The sequence below is a fragment of the Labeo rohita genome, chromosome 17, assembly GCF_022985175.1.
Source record: "Labeo rohita strain BAU-BD-2019 chromosome 17, IGBB_LRoh.1.0, whole genome shotgun sequence".
Lineage (NCBI taxonomy): Eukaryota > Metazoa > Chordata > Actinopteri > Cypriniformes > Cyprinidae > Labeo > Labeo rohita.
In genome coordinates, this window is record NC_066885.1 from 16,001,158 (window position 1) to 16,022,874 (window position 21,717).

General features: G+C 36.0%; 2 protein-coding genes across 3 annotated transcripts in view; both read left to right on the forward strand.

Moving 5' to 3' along the window:
• Window positions 1-10,940, forward strand: part of dlgap2a (discs, large (Drosophila) homolog-associated protein 2a) — a 166,235-nt gene extending 155,295 nt beyond the window's left edge. Inside the window, exons 12-16 of the mRNA XM_051132807.1 lie at window positions 3,237-3,322; window positions 3,446-3,900; window positions 5,874-5,965; window positions 7,039-7,191; window positions 8,415-10,940. Coding sequence (XP_050988764.1) covers window positions 3,237-3,322; window positions 3,446-3,900; window positions 5,874-5,965; window positions 7,039-7,191; window positions 8,415-8,615 — 987 coding nt within the window. The 3' untranslated portion in view covers window positions 8,616-10,940. The remainder of the gene's footprint in view (window positions 1-3,236; window positions 3,323-3,445; window positions 3,901-5,873; window positions 5,966-7,038; window positions 7,192-8,414) is intronic.
• Window positions 10,941-11,227: 287 nt separating this feature from the next.
• Window positions 11,228-21,347, forward strand: cln8 (CLN8 transmembrane ER and ERGIC protein). Of its 2 annotated transcripts, none has more exons than XM_051132811.1 (4): window positions 11,228-12,360; window positions 15,147-15,417; window positions 16,106-16,465; window positions 18,728-21,347. In XM_051132811.1, exons 2-4 carry the CDS (start codon window positions 15,229-15,231, stop codon window positions 19,046-19,048), a joined length of 870 nt encoding a protein of 289 aa, XP_050988768.1. In that variant the 5' UTR covers window positions 11,228-12,360; window positions 15,147-15,228; the 3' UTR covers window positions 19,049-21,347. The 2 variants fall into 2 exon arrangements, with proteins under 2 accessions (XP_050988768.1, XP_050988767.1); XM_051132810.1 differs by lacking the exon at window positions 11,228-12,360 and adding an exon at window positions 14,636-14,853.
• The last annotated feature ends 370 nt before the right edge of the window (window positions 21,348-21,717 follow it).

A 21,717-nucleotide genomic window follows, 5' to 3' on the forward strand; every position in this document is an offset into this window, starting at 1 on the left:
AGGGACAGCTGATTTGTCTGATCTGTGATGTGAATCATCTTGTTCTCTGATTCTGAGGTCACCCTTCCCCTGTCTGTCCTTCTTCAACACGTCTGTGAGTCACACTTTCTTCAGATGGTTTGATGTTTTTAGCAATGATGGACTCTTCTAAGCGACAGGCACCTTTTATGATAGAATGACCTTCAGGAAAGTGAAGAAAAGAGGGAAAACTCAAACAAACTAAAAACAAACAATTTCCGGACGCCGAATTGCCACTAATTTGAAAGTGAAAGTAAAATGTGCACTGCGCTTTTACCAAAGAAAAGCGAGGAAAAGAGGGAAAACTCAAACAAACAATTGCTAGACGATGAATTGCTGCTGATTTGAAAGTGAAAGTAAAACTCGAACTATAATTAGAGAACATATTGCTGTGTTGTTTTCCCTTCAATTTTCTTTAGCTGGTCTTAAAAAGGTCTTTAAAAAGTCTTAAATTTACCCTCATAAAACCTGTAGAAACCCTGTTACAGTTATTCAAGTTATTATAGAATATATATTTAGCTAATTGAGCGTATTTACCATCTCAGGAATAAATTTTAAATGCCGTTTTAAATATACTTTTAATAGTGATAATTGGAATAAATAAATAAATAAATAACAGCTTAATGCCACTGATGGCATCAGCCATTTCTCCAGTCTTTAGTGTCACATGATCCTTCAGAAATCATTTTAATATGCTGATATGATGCTCAAGAAAGTTTTTTTATTAGTGTTGAAGTTGAAAAAGTACTGTTTAATAATTTTGATAGATTTTTTAGGATTCTTTGATTAATAGAAATTTCAAAAGCACAGCATTTAAATAGGAAGTCTTTACTGTATAACTGCATAATATGACTCAAAACATCATCAGTCCTGAAAGTAGAAAAATTACCCAGTGTCACATATCTGTGAGTAGCAAAAGTATGTGAATCCTTGCTTTCGGTATATGGTGTGACCCCCTTTTGCAGCAATAACTGAAGGTAATGTTCCTTGTAACTGCAGATCAGTGGCTTGTAGGAATTTTAGCCCTTTCCTCAGTAAGGAACCATTTAAACTCTGTGATGTTGGTGGGTTTCCTCCAATGAACTGCATGCTTCAGGTCCTTCCACAACATTTCAGTTGAATTAAGGTCTGGACTTTGACTCGACCGTTTCTAGAACATTAACTTTGTTCTTCTTTAACCATTCTTTGGTAAGACGACTTGTGCTTGGGGTCGTTGTCTTGCTGCATGACCCACGTTCTCTTGAGATTCAGTTCTCAGAGAGATTCTCTGATATTTTCCTTTAGATTTTGCTGGTATAATTCATAATTTATTGTTCCATCAGTGATGGTAAGTTGTCCTGGCCAAGATGCAGCGAAACAGGCCCAAACCATGAGTTCAGTGTTTTTCTCTCTCCAAACACTTCTCATTTAAACCAAAAAATTCTATTTTGGTCTTATCCATCCACACAATATTTCCTCAGCACCCCTCTGGCTTGTGCACATGATTTTTAGCAAACTGCAGACAGGCAGAAATGTTCTTTTTGGAGAGTTGTGGCCTTCTCCTTGCAACTCTGCCATGCACACCATGGCTGTTCAGCGTTTTCCAGATGAAGGATGCATGAACATTAACATTAGCCAATATGAGAAAGATCTTTAGTTACTTACCAGTGATCTTTGTTGGTCAACCATTCCTGGGGAAAATAAAAGTGGTCTTGAATTTCCTCCATTTGTATACAGTCTGTCCGACTGTGGATTTTTGGAATCCAAACTTTTTTCTGAGGTCCTTAGAGATCTCCTTTGTCTGTACCATGATACACTTTCACAAACATGATCGGATTTTGATAGATCCCTGTTCTTTAAATAAAACAGGACACAAACTCACACTTCATAGTCATCCCATTGATTAAAAACACCTTTGAACAGATGGACTCTAATTTCACCTTCAAATTAACAGTTAATCCTATAGATTCGCACACTTTCGCCACTCACAGATATGCAATATTGGATCATTTTCCACAATAAATTAATGAAAAATTATATTTTCTTTATTGCATTTGTTTAATTGGGTTCTCTTTGTCAACTCTTGGGACTTGTGTGGAAGTCTAATGATCTATTGGGTCATCTCAAATGCTCACTGATGCTCCAGAAGGAAAAACAATGCGTTAAGGGCCAGAGGTGTAAACCTTTAAACAGAATAAAGATGTATACATTTTTCTTATTTTGCCTAAATATTGTATCATTTTTCATTTAGTACTGCCCTTCAAAAGCTACAGAAGATAGTTACATGTTTCCCAGAAGACAAAATAAGTCAAATTTATCCTGATCTTCAAATTCAAAAAGGGGTCACCCCCTGGCCCTGCATCGTTTTTTTTTTCTGGAGCATCAGAGAGTGTAACAACACAGTATTGAAAATCAAGTGTATGTAAACTTTTAAACGGGGTCATTTTTATAAACTCAACTATTATTTTCTCTTGTGGACTATATGTAAATGTCTTTTATGTGAAATATCTTCTTCAGGTTAGTACTAAACAAAAAATAACTTGCATTTTGGTCAAATAAATAACATTTTGCAGATTCTGCCAGGTGTATGTAAACTTTTGACCTGTATATAGTGTCAGGTTTAGGGTTATCTTTATACATGATATATTTTTATTGTAAATTCCTTTGAAAAATACCTGCATAATTTTATAACATAAGTTTAGGAGTTGACTTGACTAAACATAGCCACTCCAAGAAAGTTTCTCACAAGTTAACCTTATGTATCTCTCATGGTTTATTAACTCCACCACCTTCAGGTTTTTGTTCGGGAATGGAAGTTTGTTACTTGTTTTTGTTGTTTTTTTTCTGTACTTGGAAAGGAATTTTTCACGAAACTATGATTAAAACCCTTTTATTTATTAGGCCAGATTACATAATGAATGCACTTATTAAATACATAGAACATTGGATAGAACATTGTATATAATTTATTAAGTTACTTGTGGACTGTGTGGGTGCTTTTTACTTTTTTTCTCTCACTAGACTCAAATCACACTGAGCTTTTGTCCCCCTATTGAAAATACAGAATTGAAAATTTGGCAATAAACGGTTATAAAAACAATAAAAAAAGGTTATAATGATAACAGAAAGAAATATTTCCGAATCTACACAATTTCTAGGTTAATCATATAATTTGTTAAGCATTATAAGTATGTCCATGGTCAGAAATCATCAGTTAAAGTTGTCTGTTGTCATTGCAGGTGGAAGCTGCGACTGATTCTGAGTGTGAAAGCAAAGGCTCTCGAGAGTATCAGTCTGTTGGGATTCAAGTGGAAGACGAGAGAAGGTAAATTCCCCGCACCTCTGTTTTATCTCTATGTGTGAAGGGTTTGTGAGGTGCGATTTGCTGAAGTACCAGCTGAGTGTGAAATGTTGTTGGTCTCATTTGAGATCTTTCTCTGTCATACAGACAGGGCCGGTTTAAGCGGTCCAACAGTGTCACGGCCGCAGTTCAGGCTGATCTGGAATTGGAGGGCTTTCCTTTAATGGAGGATAAAGGTCTTCAGTTTGGCGGAGGTTTCCAGCGTCACAGCGAGCCCAGCACTCCAACGCAGTACGGTGCCGTTCGGACTGTCCGCACCCAGGGTCTCTTCAGCTACCGCGAGGACTACCGCACCCCCACGGAGCCCCCGAGTCCCCAGCGCAGCCCCGAGCCCTGGCTGGAGCCCTCGCCGCGGGAACCCATCGCTACCGTGGCTGTTACAGTGACGCCGCCCCAACCCACGGATTCTGGAAGAGCGTCACCCTCGTGCAGGAGGGACGGAAGCTGGTTCATGCAATTGCTGCACACAGAGACAAAAAAGATGGAGGGATGGTGCAAGGAGCTGGAGGGAGAGGCGGAAGAGAACGATCTGTCAGAGGAAAGTGAGTTAACAGAGCTCTGGTTTCACGAGCTGTTAAATCTCTATATTATAATATTTGTTTGGTGGAGAGTTTGGCTCCAGGTTTCAAAGTGTCAGGTATGAATCCAAAGAAGTGTCACATTTAACGGTAAAACGCTCACAGAGCTCTAGGTTATTAGAGGCTCGCACTGAGAGTGCTGCCATGTGAGCAATTACATCTGTCAACATCTGTCAGGTTTCCATGGCAAAGAGCTCAGAATGGCACTGAGGCTCTGAACGACAGACTGAGGGAGATAATGCACAGAAGTGGATTTGAGAATGCATTAGAGTATGAAAGTGTAAATCGCTTTTGTTGTGGAGTTTATCAGATTTATGAATATGACCAAATTCACATTTAGTACAGAATTTGATGAAGAACTGGTGTTTCACTGGGTGGTCAACGGGTACTGTCCAGATGAAAGTACCCAAAGACCACTATAAACGCAGTCTGCGAAACCAGCTAACACCGACGAACTAGGTTAAGCTTAATTAAGAATCATGAAGGCTGTTTACTTTTCTATTAAGTACAATTTTGCCAAAAGAAACAACTTTCCTGGTACCCACAGCACTTGAACTTTAAAAGAGCTGATATATATTATGGGATAGCAAAGTGTCCACACTTCACAATCTCATCAGATATAGTACATAATCATTCAAAAGGTTGGGGTCCTTTTGGATTTTTGGATGTTTTTGAAAGAAGTTTCTTTGCTGACCAAGGTTGCATTTATTTGATAAAAAAGTAAAAACAGAAATATTCTGAACTATTGTTACAGTTAAAAATACAACAGTTTCTTGTTGTAATGTTTTAAAATGTAATTTATTCCTGTGATGGCAAGGCTGAATTTGCAGCAACCATTACTCCAGTCTTCAGTGTCACATAATCAATTATTAATATGCTGATTTGGTGCCCAAAAAACATATCACTGTTGAAAAACACTGTTGTTGTACTGCTTAATATTTTTGTAGAAGCCGTTTTTTTTTTTCTTCAGGTGTCTTTTATGAATAGAAACCATTTATTTAATATAAAAAAATCATTTGTAACATTATAAACGACTTTACTGTCGCTTTTGAGAAATTTAATCCATCCTTGCTGAATAAAAATTAATTTATGTGAAAAACAAAATCTTACGGACCCCTAACTTTTGAATAGTTGTGTACATAATCCGTAATGTTTGTCTACATGTATACTAAGTACTTGGACATATTAAAGGGATAGTTCACCCAAAAATGAAAATTACCCCATGCTTTACTCCTAAATCCCAAGTGTGTATATCTTTCTTCTTTCAGGCGAATACAATCAGAGTTTTATTAAAAAATGTCCTGGCTCTTCCAAGCTTTATAATGGCAGTGAATGGCTGTTGAGATCATGAGAACAAGTTGAACCCAGTATTTGGGTTCAAAAAAATAACACCCAGAACCTGGGTAAAAATATTTAAAAAAAAAAAACAAACAAACAAAAAAAAGCATTTTTTTAGAGTGTAGAGATTACAGTGTATAACGATTTAAATATGGATATTTTTCTTACCAAAAGGCCTTCACTTCAGGAGGCCTTTAATAATGCATTGGAGCCACGTGGAGAACTTTTATGATGGATGGATGCTCTTTATTGGACTTCAAAATCTCAACAGCCATTCACTGCCATTATAAAGCTTGGAGGAGCCAGGAACATTTTTAATGTAACTCCAAATGTATTTGCCTGAAAGAAGAAAGTCATATACACTAGGATGGCTTGAGTGTGAGTAAATCATTGGGTAATTTTCATTTTGGGGTCAACTATTCCTTTAAGGATTTCACATACTGCTATGTAGCAGAAACATCTGCATGTTTATGTGTAGGTCCACAGGTCTATGAGTGTGCAGATGCTTTATGAACTACAAAAACAGTTAAATATGTTCTGTATAAATGTGTGAGTTCAATAGCTCGTTGTTATTAAATATTTATCTCTTTCCTTGTTAGTCCTAGGGAAGATCCGGAGTGCTGTAGGAAGTGCACAGCTCCTGATGTCCCAGAAATTCCAGCAATTTTATTGGCTTTGCCAGCAGAACCTAGTAAGTAACATCAGAGTGCACATATGCCAATTTGTGCGTGTTCTATTTATGTTATCTTGCTATGCTTTGTACTCACAGCAGCTCTTCCCCTGACGCACTGCCACACTTCCTTGGGGGTTGTCTGTGCTGGAGTAATTCTGGTGTAGTTGATGGCCTTTTGTTCTGCTGTCACATTCATTAAATATGATACACAGCAGCACATCAGCTGATCTGAGCCGGGCATGCAGAGAACGCAAATGACCAAGTACTGTGGCATGCACAATAGAGCGATGTTTTAGTAAACAACCTAAATCCTCATGAATAAAATACTCCTCTGTTTAATGGCAAACACTCACAGTGGTAATTTGGCCACATACAGATTTATGAAATGACAACAAATGATAAAAATATAGTTGTTGCATCAAATAAAAATGGTTACGCCTCAAGCTTTCAAGCTCTTCAGTCTTCAACTGTACACATTTATAAAGATGTGCATGCTGTGAAGGATTAGAACTGCCACTTAAAATGAAATGAAGAAATCAATTATGATTGCATTTAATTCAAAACTAAAAATGTAAATAACTAAATCATCAATTGACAAATTAGTTGACCTTTTCAAATCTGTTAAAAATAAAGTTACACATAAAAGTAATAAACTGATCAATTAAATGGCGTTTTATAAAGCATTTATTTGCATATATTAAGCATATATTATCGATTTTTCTTTTATGCCAAAAATCATTAAGATATTAAGTAAAGATCATGTTCCAAGAAGACATTTTGTAAATTTCCTATCGTAAATATATCAAAACTTAATTTTTAATTAGTAATATGCATTGCTAAGAACTGCTTTAGGACAACTCTAAAGGTGATTTTCTCAATATTTTGATTGTTTGCACCCTCAGATTCCAGATTTTCAAATAGTTAAATCTTAACAACTAAAGTATTTGGCAAATGCATTTTAAATGCTTAAAATACGATTTTAATGTAGTATTTGTCAGTTTCAAAGTATTTATTGATATATTTAACATTATTTTTTAAAATGAATTTACATTTTTAGAGTGTAGAGTTTTAAATCCTCAGTTGTGTTGCAGGACCCCAGTGCCATGCCTCGGCCCACCTCTCAGGACCTGGCCGGGTTCTGGGACCTGCTGCAGCTCTCCATTGATGATGTTACCTCCAAATTCAATGAGTTGCAGAAGATTAAATCCAACGATTGGAGACTTATTGAAAGTCCTGTGAAGAAGGTGAGAGCTGATTGGTTAGAGGATTTGTAATGGTCGTATTTGTCATCAAACCTAATTTGATGCTCCAGACTGTACTGTTAAAATAAATATTGTTTATTGACATATACTCTACCATTCAAAAGCCTGGGGTCAGTAAGGTTTTTGTGAAGAATTTATTTAATACAGTAAAGACATACAGTTGAAGTCAAGTTTACATACACCTTGCAGAATCGGTTGAAAAGAAGATAATTTTACCAACATTAGAGCTGGTGGATGAAAACTTTTTAAATTTAAAGATCAGGGTAAATTTAACTTATTTTGTCTTCTGAGAAACATGTAAGTACTGTAGCTTCTAAAGGGCAGTACTAAATGAAAAAATATATATATTTATGCAAAATAAATGTACACATCTTCATTCTGTTCAAAAGTTTACACCCCTGGCTCTTAATGCATCGTTTTTCTATCAGAAGCATCAGTGAGCGTTTGAACCTTCTGTAATAGCTGCGTATGAGTCCCTCAGTTATCGTCATTGTGAAAAGATGGATCTCAAAATCATACAGTCATTGTTGGAAACGGTTTAAATACACAAAAATGATGAAAAACTAAAGAATTTGTGGGACCTGAAGGATTTTTCTGAAGAACAGCAGTTTAACTGTTCAGGACAAACAAGGGACTCATGAACAACTATCACTAAACAAAAAAACACAGCTGTGTTTTCAGGTAACAACATAGTATTAGGAATCAAGTGTATGTAAACTTTCGAATGCGGTAATTTTTTTTTAAATTCAACTACTATTTTCTCTTGTGGACTATACGTAAATCTTTTATATGAAAGGTCTTGTTCAGGTCAGTACCAAATAAAAATAAAAAATAACATGCATTTTGTATGGTGTATGTAAACTTTTGACTTCAACTGTATATAATAAAAAACAGTTATTTTGTACTTTCTATTCATCAAAGAATCCTGAAGAAAAAAATGTATCAGATTCCACAAAAATATAAAGCAGCACAACTGTTTGCACTAATGTTTTTAGCTTTGCCATCACAGAAATAATTACATTTTTAAATATATATAAATAATAATAATAAACAGTATTGCATCTTGCAGCCTTGGTAAGCATAAGTGGTAATGGTAGTGTATAGATTATTAATTAAATTAAAAACATAGTGTATCTGTATCTCTAGTCTGCTGCAGAGTTCTACGTTCATATCTTGTGTTCGTATATTATTTGTCATGGTTCCAGCTCCCGCCGCCAGTACCAAAGAAGACGTTGCGTAAGAGTGTGACAAGGGAAAAATCTTTGGATCTCCCCGACCGCCAGAGACAGGAGGCACGACGGCGCCTCATGGCGGCCAAACGCGCAGCTTCATTCCGACAAAACTCAGCATCAGAGCGAGCCGACAGCATCGAGATCTATATACCAGAGGCCCAAACACGGCTCTGAGAGTCACAGGGAACACCTTTATCACACCATCACCATCATCACTCTCAGTGACAGAGCCAGTTCAAAATACATTCATCAAACGAACCATCAGAAACAAAAGAGTTTCATACCTGTCAAAAGTGTCAAAAAGGTTTTGTACCTTTCAGAACTGCCTGCGACATCCATATGAAGTTTTCCCTGTTTAGGGAGAGCTATACTTCACCAGAATTGCACAACATATCGCAATTGTAGACCCAAGTGACAATGACGTTGCCTGACAAAGCAAAACTTACATATAAGCTTTAACCACAGCCAATCTGATGATCCCTCTTTATGATATTCATTTAGCACTTTCAAATTTGAAAAATTGAGGCCTCAAATTTAAACAATCCATTTGTTTACATTGAATTAAGAAACCTGAAAAGTCTTTAGTTACGGTTCCATCTGGTTTTATTCAAGTTCTGTAGCTTTGTATTTCATTTCTCTGTCTTTGTATTTCTGTTTTTCTCTCTCTCCGTCTCTCTCCCCAGTTAAGCTCATAGTATTTTTCTCATGAACTCTTGTGAGTATTTATGTAAGTGCCAGTGCTGAAATACCTCAATCATACATTTTAGACCGAAGCCGATGGCCAGAGCGGACAGTCGCAGCCTTTTAAAAAATGCTGTTGGTCAGGAAAATTAAAGCAAAATATCAGCCTGAGGGTTTACATTGCCAAACTGAAGATCAGTTTTTATTATTCACCTACTTACTGATATCAAATATACAGCTGTCACACTACTTCATACTTGATGCTTATGGTTTATGTCATTTTAGAGGAATTACTGTAGGTTTTTGGGTGCAATTGCTTAAAACCTAAATTCAGTGTTAAGGTTCAAAAATGCATTTTTGCACTTTCTTCTTCTAAATGTATGTTTGTATGTATTTCCAAGGGAAATGAAGTTCTAAAAGATATTGTTGCAGTTGAATTGCAAGGTTTTGTGTGACTATCGATTTATCATTTCATGTCTCTGGATGTTTCATCCCTTCATGTATTTATTTTTATTGAACCATTTTCCACTCCATCTACTGTTAGTAAGCATCTGACCCATGGTCTTTGCAAAAAATCTGCTTTTTATGTCTTTTCTGTGTGTCTTGACAAAGAAAATCAATGATTTTGTCTCGACTGAAGGAGACATTGGGTGTTCCCATTATTATCTAGATGACTTGGTGGTTGGTGATAAATGTTTTATCGGTACGACTGCATGCAGTCCACATACCACACATCTGTGAGAACGTGCAGAATGATTTATCTGTATAATCAAACTGTTCCTGAGTCTATTTGACGGCTTTGGTCCAAAGGATGGCCGATTATATTACAATACCAAAACCAAGTTGCTTTGGATTGTTATACAATCACTGAACTTGCTTTAAAATGCAGGCTTCATTCAGAATATATCACTAGAGACCCACTTTCTGTTCCAGAGAGAGATTTCAGCTTAAACACGCAGCAGTTCAGCTCTAACACTTCAGATAAAAGTGTCGGATGTTCTGTTAATATGAAGCGTAAATGCACGAACACTTGCAGTTGTCTCGCAGCCACTTAAGTGTCACTGCCAACAGCCTCAAAAACCTTCACCAAGACTTACTTTATAACATATCATTTAAAAATGGCATATTTTATCCGCTATATATCATTTATACAAGGTCATTTCAAAAGTCAAACTATTTCCCCATTGTGTGTTTGTGCCACCGAAGGAGAGGAGGCCAGAGATTAGAGGAGATTAGTTTTATCACTTCCACTCGACTTCCTTATAGCTTTATATTCTCAATTTCCTTCGCGAGATGACCTTGTGAAGAGCTTGTCCTTAGAAGCAAATATTTTCTTTTAATTTCCCAGTGCTCTGTATTTGTTGTGCAAGTCATTGTTCAAACACAATTACAGCATTTCATTTACGAGAGGCTTGTAATCGATGAAACTGGTTTTGAGCTGGATAAAAATTTTGGGAGTATTTTCTCAAAACACAAGTCAAAACACAGCATTTCAGTTGTGAACTGCACCTAAAGAAACGATACAGTTTTCTAGCTCTCATTTCACACCAACAGATGTTTTGATGGATTATTTTGTTAATCATTATTTAGAACAAGTTCTGGGCAATTTACAGCTTCGTAGTGCAAGTCGTGGCCCTCAGGGTTTATAGAAATTCATGGATCATTACTGACACTCTCCTGGCCTTACAAACTAGTCAGACTGTTGAAAAATACACAATAAACTGATGGGTAATATTTTACAATAAGGTCTCATTTGATAATGTTAGATAATGCATTGATTAAGATGAACTAACAATGAGCAATGTTTTTTTTTTTTCAGCTTTGTTAATGTTAATAAATTGTTCATTGTTTGTTAATGTTATAGGATTAGTTCACCTCCAGAATAATTAGTTCACTTCCTTATAATTTACTCACCCCAGTGTCATCTTTCCTTTGTCAGTTGCAAAGAAATTAAGTTTTTTTTTGAGGAAAACATTTCTAGGAATTTTCTCCATATTGTGGACTTTAATGGTGGCCAACGGTTTGAGGGTCCAAATTGCAGTTTCAGTGCAGCTTCAAAGGGCTCTACATGATTCCAGCCGAGGATTAAGGGTCTTATCTAGTGAAACGATTGGTCATTATCTAAAATAAAATGTAAGTTTATATACTTTTTACCACAAATGCTTATCTTGCAGTAGCACTGCAATGCACGTCCATGACTTCATGCATTGCTTAATCACACTGGAAAGGTCATGCATGGTTAGTTCTTTGTCTTTGTACTTCTGTTCAAAAAGGTAGGGTAGGGCGAAAAACTAATTTTCTCCTCCAACTTCAAAATAATCTGACATTGTTTTACCTTTTTTGTAAAGGGCGTTTGACTTTCTTTACAGGTCCTCTTTCAGTGTTGCCAAGTCCGCGGTTTTCCCACGGAATTGGGCTACTTTAACACTGTTGCTGGGGGTTGTTTTTGATGTCTGCAGACTGAAGCGACCCCAATAATGTCATATTTAGCCCCTGAAATACGAATTTGCCGGGGGTTCCCGACAAAAAAAAAAAAACATGTATTTTATCCCCTGGAACGTTATTTTTAACGGGGACCCCCTTCGAAATGCAACTGGGCTAGTTTTGAGTAGCAATTGGGCGGGTTTTGTTGTGAAAACCTGGCAACCCTGTCCGCTTTATAAACACTGGGTCGGTACTTATGCTGCGTTCACGCCATATCGTAATTACCGTAATTTCGAGGTGACAACATGTGACGTTCTACTCTGAGCCGTTCACGTCCTCAGACTCGGAATTATGCTTTTCTATGGCAACATTATCAACTCCAGACAGAGCATACGTTGGTCAGGTGGTAAAGCGGTCATGTGGTACAAGTCGTAGTTCTCAGAAGACTCCCAGTTCACAAGTTGTTATTACGAGTTCTACGAGGACGTGAACACTTTTTACAAGTTGTAATCTCGTAATTACGGGAATTTCGATATGGCGTGAAGGCACCTTAGGATCTACATAACGTGTGACTTTCCAGCGTTATTTTGTAATGCGTATGCGAGCTAGTGCAAGACAAGCAATTGCGGTTAAAAAAAAGTAATAATATCCTTTTTGTTTGAGAAAATGACCGATCGTTTCGATAGATTAGACCCTTATTTCTCAGCTGGGATCGTTTAAAGCCCTTTAGAACTGCACTGAAACTTAAATTTGGACCTTCACATTTCTTAGTGACTTAAGAAAAAAAGACATGAACATCTTTGATGACATGGGGGTGAGTAAATTATTTTGGAAGTGAACTAATCTTTTAACTCTTGCAACTTTTTGTAAGTGTTACCAGCTGATTATGTGATATTCATTTTTCGTCATGGCAAATTGAGTTGATAATGAACTGATTATTTTAATCATCTTTTGTTTAATCAAGTTTTTTTCTCCCCCTACATGGTGGTTGTGATTATGCGGTCCTGCAATGTGGCAGCTGTTCTTTCTGATTAACCTGCTCAGTTATCAATATGCAAACGTGCCAGTAATGCAGGCAGTGTTTATGTGCCAAATATGTTTATGTGCCACATGTTTGAACAGCTTCTGCTGTTCACAGACCTTCATCCACTCCGTCTTCCCCATGCTTCATCATTATCATTTCAACATGACAGCCTGAAAGTGTTTTAGTGAGCTGACCTCTAAACAAACATCTGGAAGAACAAATGCTCACTTTAGACCAGTAAAATCAGTTATCAAATGTCAATTTGTTTGTATGATTATCATATTTTCTTCGGCAGGGTTGCACTGGGTGGTCATCTTGTTTAAATATGCTTTCATGAACATCCTGTGCATTTACTCTATTAATATGTACATTTATTTCCATCAGAATAAATCATAAATCAGTATTTAACAAAAAGAAATGATTCACTGAAAATGATTAACCCTCCGGACCACAGTATTTGAAAACCGTCAGCGGGCCTTTGGTACCGGTGCGGACTGAGATGCCCCGTTTCAGTTTCTTACTCTAGACAAGCTTCATCTTGGGACTGGATTAATCCTGGATCTCAGAATGTGAAAAGATTATAAAATCTTAGTGAAATTAACAAATGAAAAAGGTAGTTGTTTAGCTGAGAATATTTTCATTTATTATACTGTATATCATATCTATATGAAGGGTGAATATAATACCAAATATTCATTATTTGTACAGAATTATATAAATATAAATAGTTATATATAAATATATATATATATATATAATATAAATACATAATTGATCCTTTGTTGAAGCAAAACTTTTTCTGCTCTTCCTTATTGGTTGAGTTTTTTTGTTTAGTTTTGTTTTATTTCTTTGGGGTGGCATGCACCATTCTGATGCTGAATGTGGGTTTTCTGCTTCATTGCTTTTCCAAATCACTTTTTTGAATGTTGTTTATTGTTAAACTTATCAATTTTGTTTATTTTTTATGTATTCATGAAATGTTTAAATTGTGTTATAAATTTGTGTTACAAATTTGACGCTTTTTGATTTTGGTCATCTGGATTACTTGTGTTTCTTTTCATGACTTGATTATTGCTATGATCATATACTGTAAATAACTCAGTCATTAAATTTTTGAAGGAAATGAGTTATTTGGATTGTCTTGATTGAATTAACTTTGCACAACATTAACAAAACAACGATTTTAATGTTTCTCGACAGCTGTCTTGCATTTATTTCATTAGTCCGGCACCAGTTTTGTAAAATAATAAAAAAAAAAAAACATCAAAATTGTGGCTAATTGTGCCAATATAACCCCTGATCTGATTACATTTTTCTAATCTGCCTAAACAAGTTCAAAACAAAACACGACAAATTTTAATTTTGCAATACAGCACTAGAAAATGTCCACAATATTGCTTTCCAGAAATATTCATAAAAATATTGAAAACTAAATTTTAATATGAATTTAATTATGTGACACTGAACCACAAAAACAGTCATAAGGGTAAATTTTTTAAAACTGAGATTTATGCATAGAGTTATGAAAGTCGAATAAATAAGCTTTCTATTAATGTATGTTTTGCAAAAAAAAAAAAAAAAAAAGAGAAAAATCACCTTTCAAGTTGTCTAAATGAAGTTCTTAGCAATGCATATTACCGATCAAAAATTAAGGTTTGATATAGTTACAGTAGGAAATTTACAAACATGATCTTTACTAAATATCGTAATGTTTTTTGGCATAAGAGAAAAAACATCATTTTGACCCATACAATGTATTTTTGGCTATTGCTACAAATATACCCTTGCTTCTTATGACTGTTTTTATGGTCCAGGGTCACATAATAAATTTTGTAAATTAAAAAAAAAAAAAAAAGTAAAGTTCACGTGTTCAGTATAATGCAATCAAAGTGAAACATTGATAATTAATGTTTAGTAATGTTGTTATCCCCTCAAAATTCGACGTCCTTTGTGCTAACTCAATATGAATTTAGTTTAATTTGTCTCTTCAATTTCGAAAAGCAAGCAAATGGAACACAAAATGTGTTTACTGACGCTTCTGGTTTCTGCCAGCAGAGGGTGATAGTGTAAGCGTTTATAAATTAGCCTAGTCATGTGATTAGATGAGGTCATATGACGCCTCGTTGTAACTGTTCAGTCAGTGTTGTTTAAGCTACCCGGTGAAGGAATGTGAGCTATGTTAATATCGAGCTCACATCAAAATACGTTATTAATAGTTTGGGTATTTAATACGGAGAAAAGAATTAGGAATGCGTTTCGTGGACGTTATTTCGTCTACAAAAGGTAAGAACAATACCAACAAATTTAAAAACAACCCCAGCATAGAGTTGTAACCGTTGTAGAAATGATATTTATTCGTAGTGCGAGTAAGTGAGAAGTAGAAAGCAGATCATAAGAATGATGTGATTTAGATTCCAGTTTCTTTGTACTTCTTCTCGTGTTATTTAACGTCAGAATTTAGTTTTAAAACTGTGGTACAGTAAGGGCAGAGCATTTTCTCTCTCTGAGTGAATAATGCAGATAAATGGGCCAGTGGGTGTGCCTGTGTGATATAATGAGTGTCTTTCTCCTTCTAGAGTGGTAATTGGTTTCATGGGAACTGACTGTGGCATATTACCAAAGTCTGCAGCCTGGCATTGAAGTTCAGAGATCTGAGCAATGTCCTCCCAGCCAGATAATTTAATACTGCCCTCGGGTCACAACTTCAGCATGGACTACTTTTCCCTGGACGTTCAACTGAAAATCATCTGCCTGGGCTTTGTCTTCTACGCCTTTGTCTTCTTCCTCTCTCACATCGGATCTAAACTGCTGTTTTGCACCTTCCGCTCACTGTCAGACAAAGAAAAGGTGCCCATTAATATGTTTTTTTTTTAAATGATTGTTTTTGTTTTTCAAAGTTTTTGTCCACCCACAAATTAAAATTTGAATTTGAAAATTTCGTTTCCTCATCAGAACATATTTGGAGAAATTTAGCAGTACATTACTTGCTCATCAATGGGTGCCATCAAAATGAGAGTGCAAAAAGTTGATTGAAAACATCACAATAGTGCATACAACTCCAGTCTGTCGATTAATGTCGATTAGTGAAGTGAAGCAAAAAGCTGCGTTTTTGTAAAAAACAAATCCATCATTAAGGCTTTTTAACTTTAAATGTCCATAATAATGCTTCATCCAGTGAAAAAAAAAAAAAAAAAGTCTATCTCCTGTTGTCATTTCACATCAGAATCCACTGACATTTTTATTTAGAAATGTTTTGGACTGTTTTTCGCTTGTAAACAGGGCTTGATCTGTACATATTTCACTTCACAAGATGTTTGGACAGCTGTTTGGACATTCTGACGGCACCCATTCACTGCAGAGGATCCATTAGTGAACAAGTGATGTAATGCTAAATTTCTACAAATTTGTTTTGATGAACTCATCTACAGAATGGCCTGAGGGTACTTTCATTTTTAGATGAACTGTTTACTACTTCAATATGACATTTTGATGTTTTTAATTTTCCTAACGTTGCAGACTTTATCTTTCATTCAAGGTCTTCTGGGATTTGGCTGCGACGCGGGCTGTGTTTGGCATCCAGAGCACGGTGGCAGGGCTTCGGGCGCTCATGGAGGACTCTGCCGTCTACTCTGATAAAATTAAAGGGCAGGAGGACTGGTCCTGGTTCAACATTCTGACTGCTACAGGCTTCTTCCTGTTTGAAAACACGGCCCTTCATGCGTCCAATGTGGCATTCCGGTCTTTCGACTTTCCGTTAGCCTTGCATCACTTCTTCGCCCTTTCAGGGTTTGCCGGGGCGGTTGTGTGGAACTCGTTGGGGCATTTCCTTCCTATGGTGACTTTGCTGCTGGAGATGAGCACACCTTTCACCTGCGTCTCCTGGATGCTGCTTAAGGTGAGACACAAAGGTCAAAGCAAAACTTTTTGCCAGCTCAGTTTGCTAGTAAGTTTTGTTGAGGTTTGTTAAGAAATAATATATGTGTAGGAAAAACCTTTTTTGTTTTCTAGTGCGCTTCGGAAACGCCTCTGCTTTCTTGTCTGCCGACCAGTTTCGCTTCCATTTCACTGTGTGAAAAACATGTTTTCACAAGTTCAACAGTTCATCATGTTCCGTGTTTGGGAGTAATTATATGTAACAGAATTATGAAATTTAATTTTAAAATAAATGTAACTGTAATCTGTTACAGTTAACAATGTTAATGTTAACAATTACAAAGGAAGTTACATCTGAATATTTTCACACACACAAAGATTTAATTGATTTCTTTTTGACTGCTCTAAAATATGGGTCATTCTATAATTAGGCGTACATTTAGAATTTGACAATGTGAAGAAAAAGTTTTCCTGTTTCCCAAAAACCCAAACATGACCTTACATAGCTGCTTTGAAACAATCTATATTGCGTAAAGTGCTACATTAATAAAGGTGATCTGTAGGAATATGTGCATAAAATATCATCTATGTTTGCTAGTGTCCACCATGTTACCTTTACTGGGTAACACAGTTTACAGGTAACTTTTGAGATTTTTAGTGTTTTGGCCTATACTCAACATTTAAGCCTAGAACTACTGAGCATATGGTATGTTTAGAAATATATATTTTCATAAACAAAACATAAGTTTTAGTTAAACTGTCTTGTTAAAATTTGCAGCAATGATACTTGTGTAACATTAGCAATTAATCCACTCTTGACACAGGATTGCTAGTTTAACCAATACACATTTTTGAACAAAAGATATGGCTTTTTCAACATATGTGTTGATATGTGTGATTGGGGAAATATAATTGTGTACTAGAAAATTAAGCACTGGGGCTTTATACTGATGAAAATATATTAAAAATATACTTTGCGGACATGAGATGTACCCACAATTATGGAATGGCCCATATGAGACACCAATGTTTCAGGGGTTCAGGACACAGAATAGGACACATGCTGGGTTTATGTATATCAGGGGTGTCAAAACTGGCTCCTGGAGGGCTGTTGTCCTACATAGTTTAGCTCCAACTACAATTAGGCACACCTGAACCAGCTAATCAAGCTCTTACTAGGCATCCTAGAAACTTCCCAGCAGGTGTGTTGAGGCAGGTTGGAGCTAAACTCTGCAGGACACCGGCTCTCCAGGACTGAGTTTGGGTGCCACCGATGTATATGCTTTATTTTTTTAAGATTAACTGTTATTTTCCAAGATATCATTAGATGCCAGTGTTTCCTGTCATAGCTATGCAAAGGTTTGATTTCAAAAACAGTATCATAACGATTAAACTGTAACTTATGATTTTAAATCAATATTTAACCTCGAAGTAAAAAGAGGTGGTAAGGTTGATTTTTTTTTTTTTTTTTTTTTTTTTTTTTTTTTTTTTTTTTGTGGTGGCTGTGCTGTAAAATTTAATTTTTATAGTTTTATAGTTGAGTACTACTGTAAGATTAACCCTGTCTGCTTTTAAATGTTTGAAAATGAATAATGGGAAATGAGAAAAGTAATCAAATGTAATCCGTTACATTACTGATATATAAAATAATTGAAATAGTTACACTGCTTATTACATTTTAAATAGGGTAACTTGTAACTGTAACTTATTACTAAATACTGTAACCTTCCTAACACTGATCATGTTTGATAGCTGAAAACTCTTCTATAGTTCTGCTATGTTTGTACACTGCTCTTAGAAAGAGGAACTTTTTCTCTAAGTTTCAACTGTTTAAGGAGCTGTTGTGTTTTTTTTTAGAATAGTTGTCAAGTTCAACTTCTAAAACAGAGGTTCCACTGTCTTGCGTTGTGATTTCAAATGCAAAAACATTCTGTGGGAATAACCCCTTAGGGGCCGTTCACACAGAATGCGCTTGTGCATTCTGCTCCGGTGATTTTTTTCATTTTTGTGTTTGTGTTTCTATGTACACATAGCACATGTGAGCAATAAATAATCTGTCAGTTTCCTTTTTTCAAGTCAACCCTTGTCATGATGGAGCAACAGTTTGAATTATTGTCTGTTTGCTTTAGATTTCAAAGCTCAGAGCACAAAAATCTGTCAGTGTACAGTTGAAATAGAAATTCAGGTTCTCCCTCTGTGTAGTTAATAGTGAGTTAACTACATTTGAGTGAATAAAACCCAGTTTTGGACTTGGTTTTAACTCTTACACTTATTCTTTTCTAAGGCGGGCTGGTCTAAGACTCTATTCTGGAAAGCTAACCAGTGGGTGATGATTCACATGTTTCACTGCCGGATGGTTGTGTCTTACTACATGTGGTGGGTGAGTTGGAATCACTGGGAGGAGATGAACACCCACATCCCATTGATTCAGAGGCTGCTGTTCTTCATAGGCCTCTTCCTGCTCACCTTCTTCCTCAACCCCATTTGGACGCATAAGAAAACCCTGCAGCTTCTCAATCCTGTGGATTGGAATTTTGGCAACAATCCTGCACCAGAGAATGGACCAACCCGAGACCAGACTCGACACAAGCCCCATGCCAGCTGATCGACGCTTTATAGGATATATACACAGTCTGGAATAGATACAATCTGCTATACAAAGCAGAAGGGAGGAGGGAGATATTAGTCAAATTCGTACAGTTTTAGTGAGTATTATTTAATTAAAGGAGTCATCGGATGCAAAGTTCTCTTTTATATGTTGTTTGAACATTAATGTGTGTTGGCAGTGTATGTACAAATCTACCCTATAATGATAAAAATCCATGCAGTGGTTTTTAATTAATCTGTAAAAATAATATCCCTTTTTTCAAATCAAGCCATTTTTAATGAATCTTTGCAATCGCCTTTCCTATTAACGTGTTAGTTAGCAAGTTTAGCAGCTAAATGCGGCTAACGTAAACAGGCTTGTCACTCCACAGAGAGAAGAGAGGGGTGGGGCGAGCAGAGCTCATTAACATTTAAAGCAAACTTGACCAGACTGAGATGATTTTTGCAGAGCTGATTTTGGCAAGGTAAAAAGGGTGTTGTTTTACTACCATTGAAATTTTTAAGCAAAGTATATTATAGACTTTTCTTTAAGACCCTGAAGAATCATATCAACTTGTGGAAAATGGGCTTCTGATGACCCCTTTAAGGTTTGTTTAAGAGCTTTAGGTTTAGCACTAACAACTACTACTTGCTATAATGTGAGCACACATATTGCACAACTAGTAAAATGTTTGTATTAAAAATTCATTCACCCAAAAATGTAAACACTGTTGTCCTTTACACACCCTCATGTTTTTCCAAACCTACATGACTCAGTGTCTCCTGTGGGAGTGTTTTTGTCTATAAGCTAAAAGTCAGTGAGTACTCATGACTTTCATTATACGTACCAAAAGGCATTTGTGACCATGGACCACAAAACCAGTCATAAGAATCAGTTTTTTGAAATTGAGATTTATACATTCATTGATGTATAGTTTGTTAGGATAGGACAGTATTTGACTGAGATACAACTATTTGAAAATCTGAAATCTGAGAGTGCACAAAGTTCAAATATTGAGAAAATCACCTTTAAAGTTGTCCAAATGAACTTCTGAGCAATTACTAATCACAAGTTTTAATATATTTACAGGAGGACATTTACAAAATATCTTCATGGAACATGATCTTTACTTAATATCCTAATGATTTTTGGCATAAAAGAAAAATCGATAATTTTGACCCGTACAATTTATTGTTGGTTATTGCTACAAATATACCCATGCTACTTATGACTGGTTTTGTGGTGCAGGGTCATGTTTATTTATATTATCTATTGTATTATCTATTTATAAATATTATCTATTGTTTTTCACTGAATAAAGAAAGACCGGTTTGGAGTGACATGAGGGTGAGTAAATGATGATGAGTTTCTATTTTAGGTGAACTATCTCTTCAAGTGGTTATATCTGTATAATATTTGGCTTTTAAAAACAAAGTCTGATGCATGTTTCAGGAAAACTTCTTTGGGCTTGCAAACATCATGAGATCTGTTTTATGCAACCTGCTTTGAACTTCCTGTTGAGTCGAGGGCGTCCTGAAACAGCCTTTCATGTGTGTTTGAATGTTTTGGGAGTGGTTGTTTGAGTCTCATTTCTCTTTGTACATTGACAGTCCATGCAGCACAGTGTCTCTAAAACTGTGAGATCCTTGTCTTTATCTTAAGGTTTTATCTGATAGGCTCATATTTGTTATTCCCGGTAATTTTTTTTGTCTTGTGATAAAGAAGGCCCTGACTGCATCATGACCAAGCTTGGTCTGTCAACTTAACCACACTCTACTTCACTAAATGTCACTCTGTCTGCTTTGGAAACTTCAGCTCAAAGCTTTTTTTTTTTTTTTTGGTTTTAAGAAGGATTTTTGTTTTACAGATGCTTCACATTGATGTTCAATGGCTGTAGGCAGTGTTTTGTGAGTTTTTGTAGATGTTTGACTAAACTCTTTGTGTACCATATGAATAGGGCTTGTTCTGATAGAAACTGACTTATCTCTGTAGAAAGGAATGTGTGTGTGTGTGTGTGTGTGTGTGTGTGTGTGTGTGTGTGTGTGTGTGTGTGTGTGTGTGCCAGGGAGGAATAAGAGATGGCAAGGAAGTTGTTTTATTTGACAATATATTGTTTCATGTTGAGGACTAGATATTGAGGACTACAGTTCCTCTATGTTTGTGTACTCAATACTTCCTCTTTTGTCATACTTTATATAGATTCTTCAGAAGTTTAAAAAAGCAAATGGGAAAAGGAACATTAATGGTATATTGAAAGCAAATACACCACAATACAAAACTTTACAGTGCCAAATTAATCTGCACATCAATGGGGTAATGCTACTACAGAATATGAATGAAGGCAATTAAAGCAATGCTTGACCTTTGTAACTGCTCAGGGTATTTTGAAGATGACGCAAAGAGGATGTGCAGTATTATCCTATAGCAACAGGTGGTAAAAAAGCAGTACTTAATTTATTTATGACAGAACTGCTTTATAATGTAATCGTGACAAAGGGGCAGTTTAACTGCTGTCATCAGCTGCTAGGAATACCTCAGCTTTTGTTGCTCTTGTTTTTTTCACTTTTTCAGTGAACATTTCAGCTGTTTCAGCCTATTCTTTCACAATGTGCGAATCAACTGTGGGTTTGTGTGAACTGTGGGATTGTCACGTGTATAGCACGCTAGCTAACAGATGTTTAAATAGC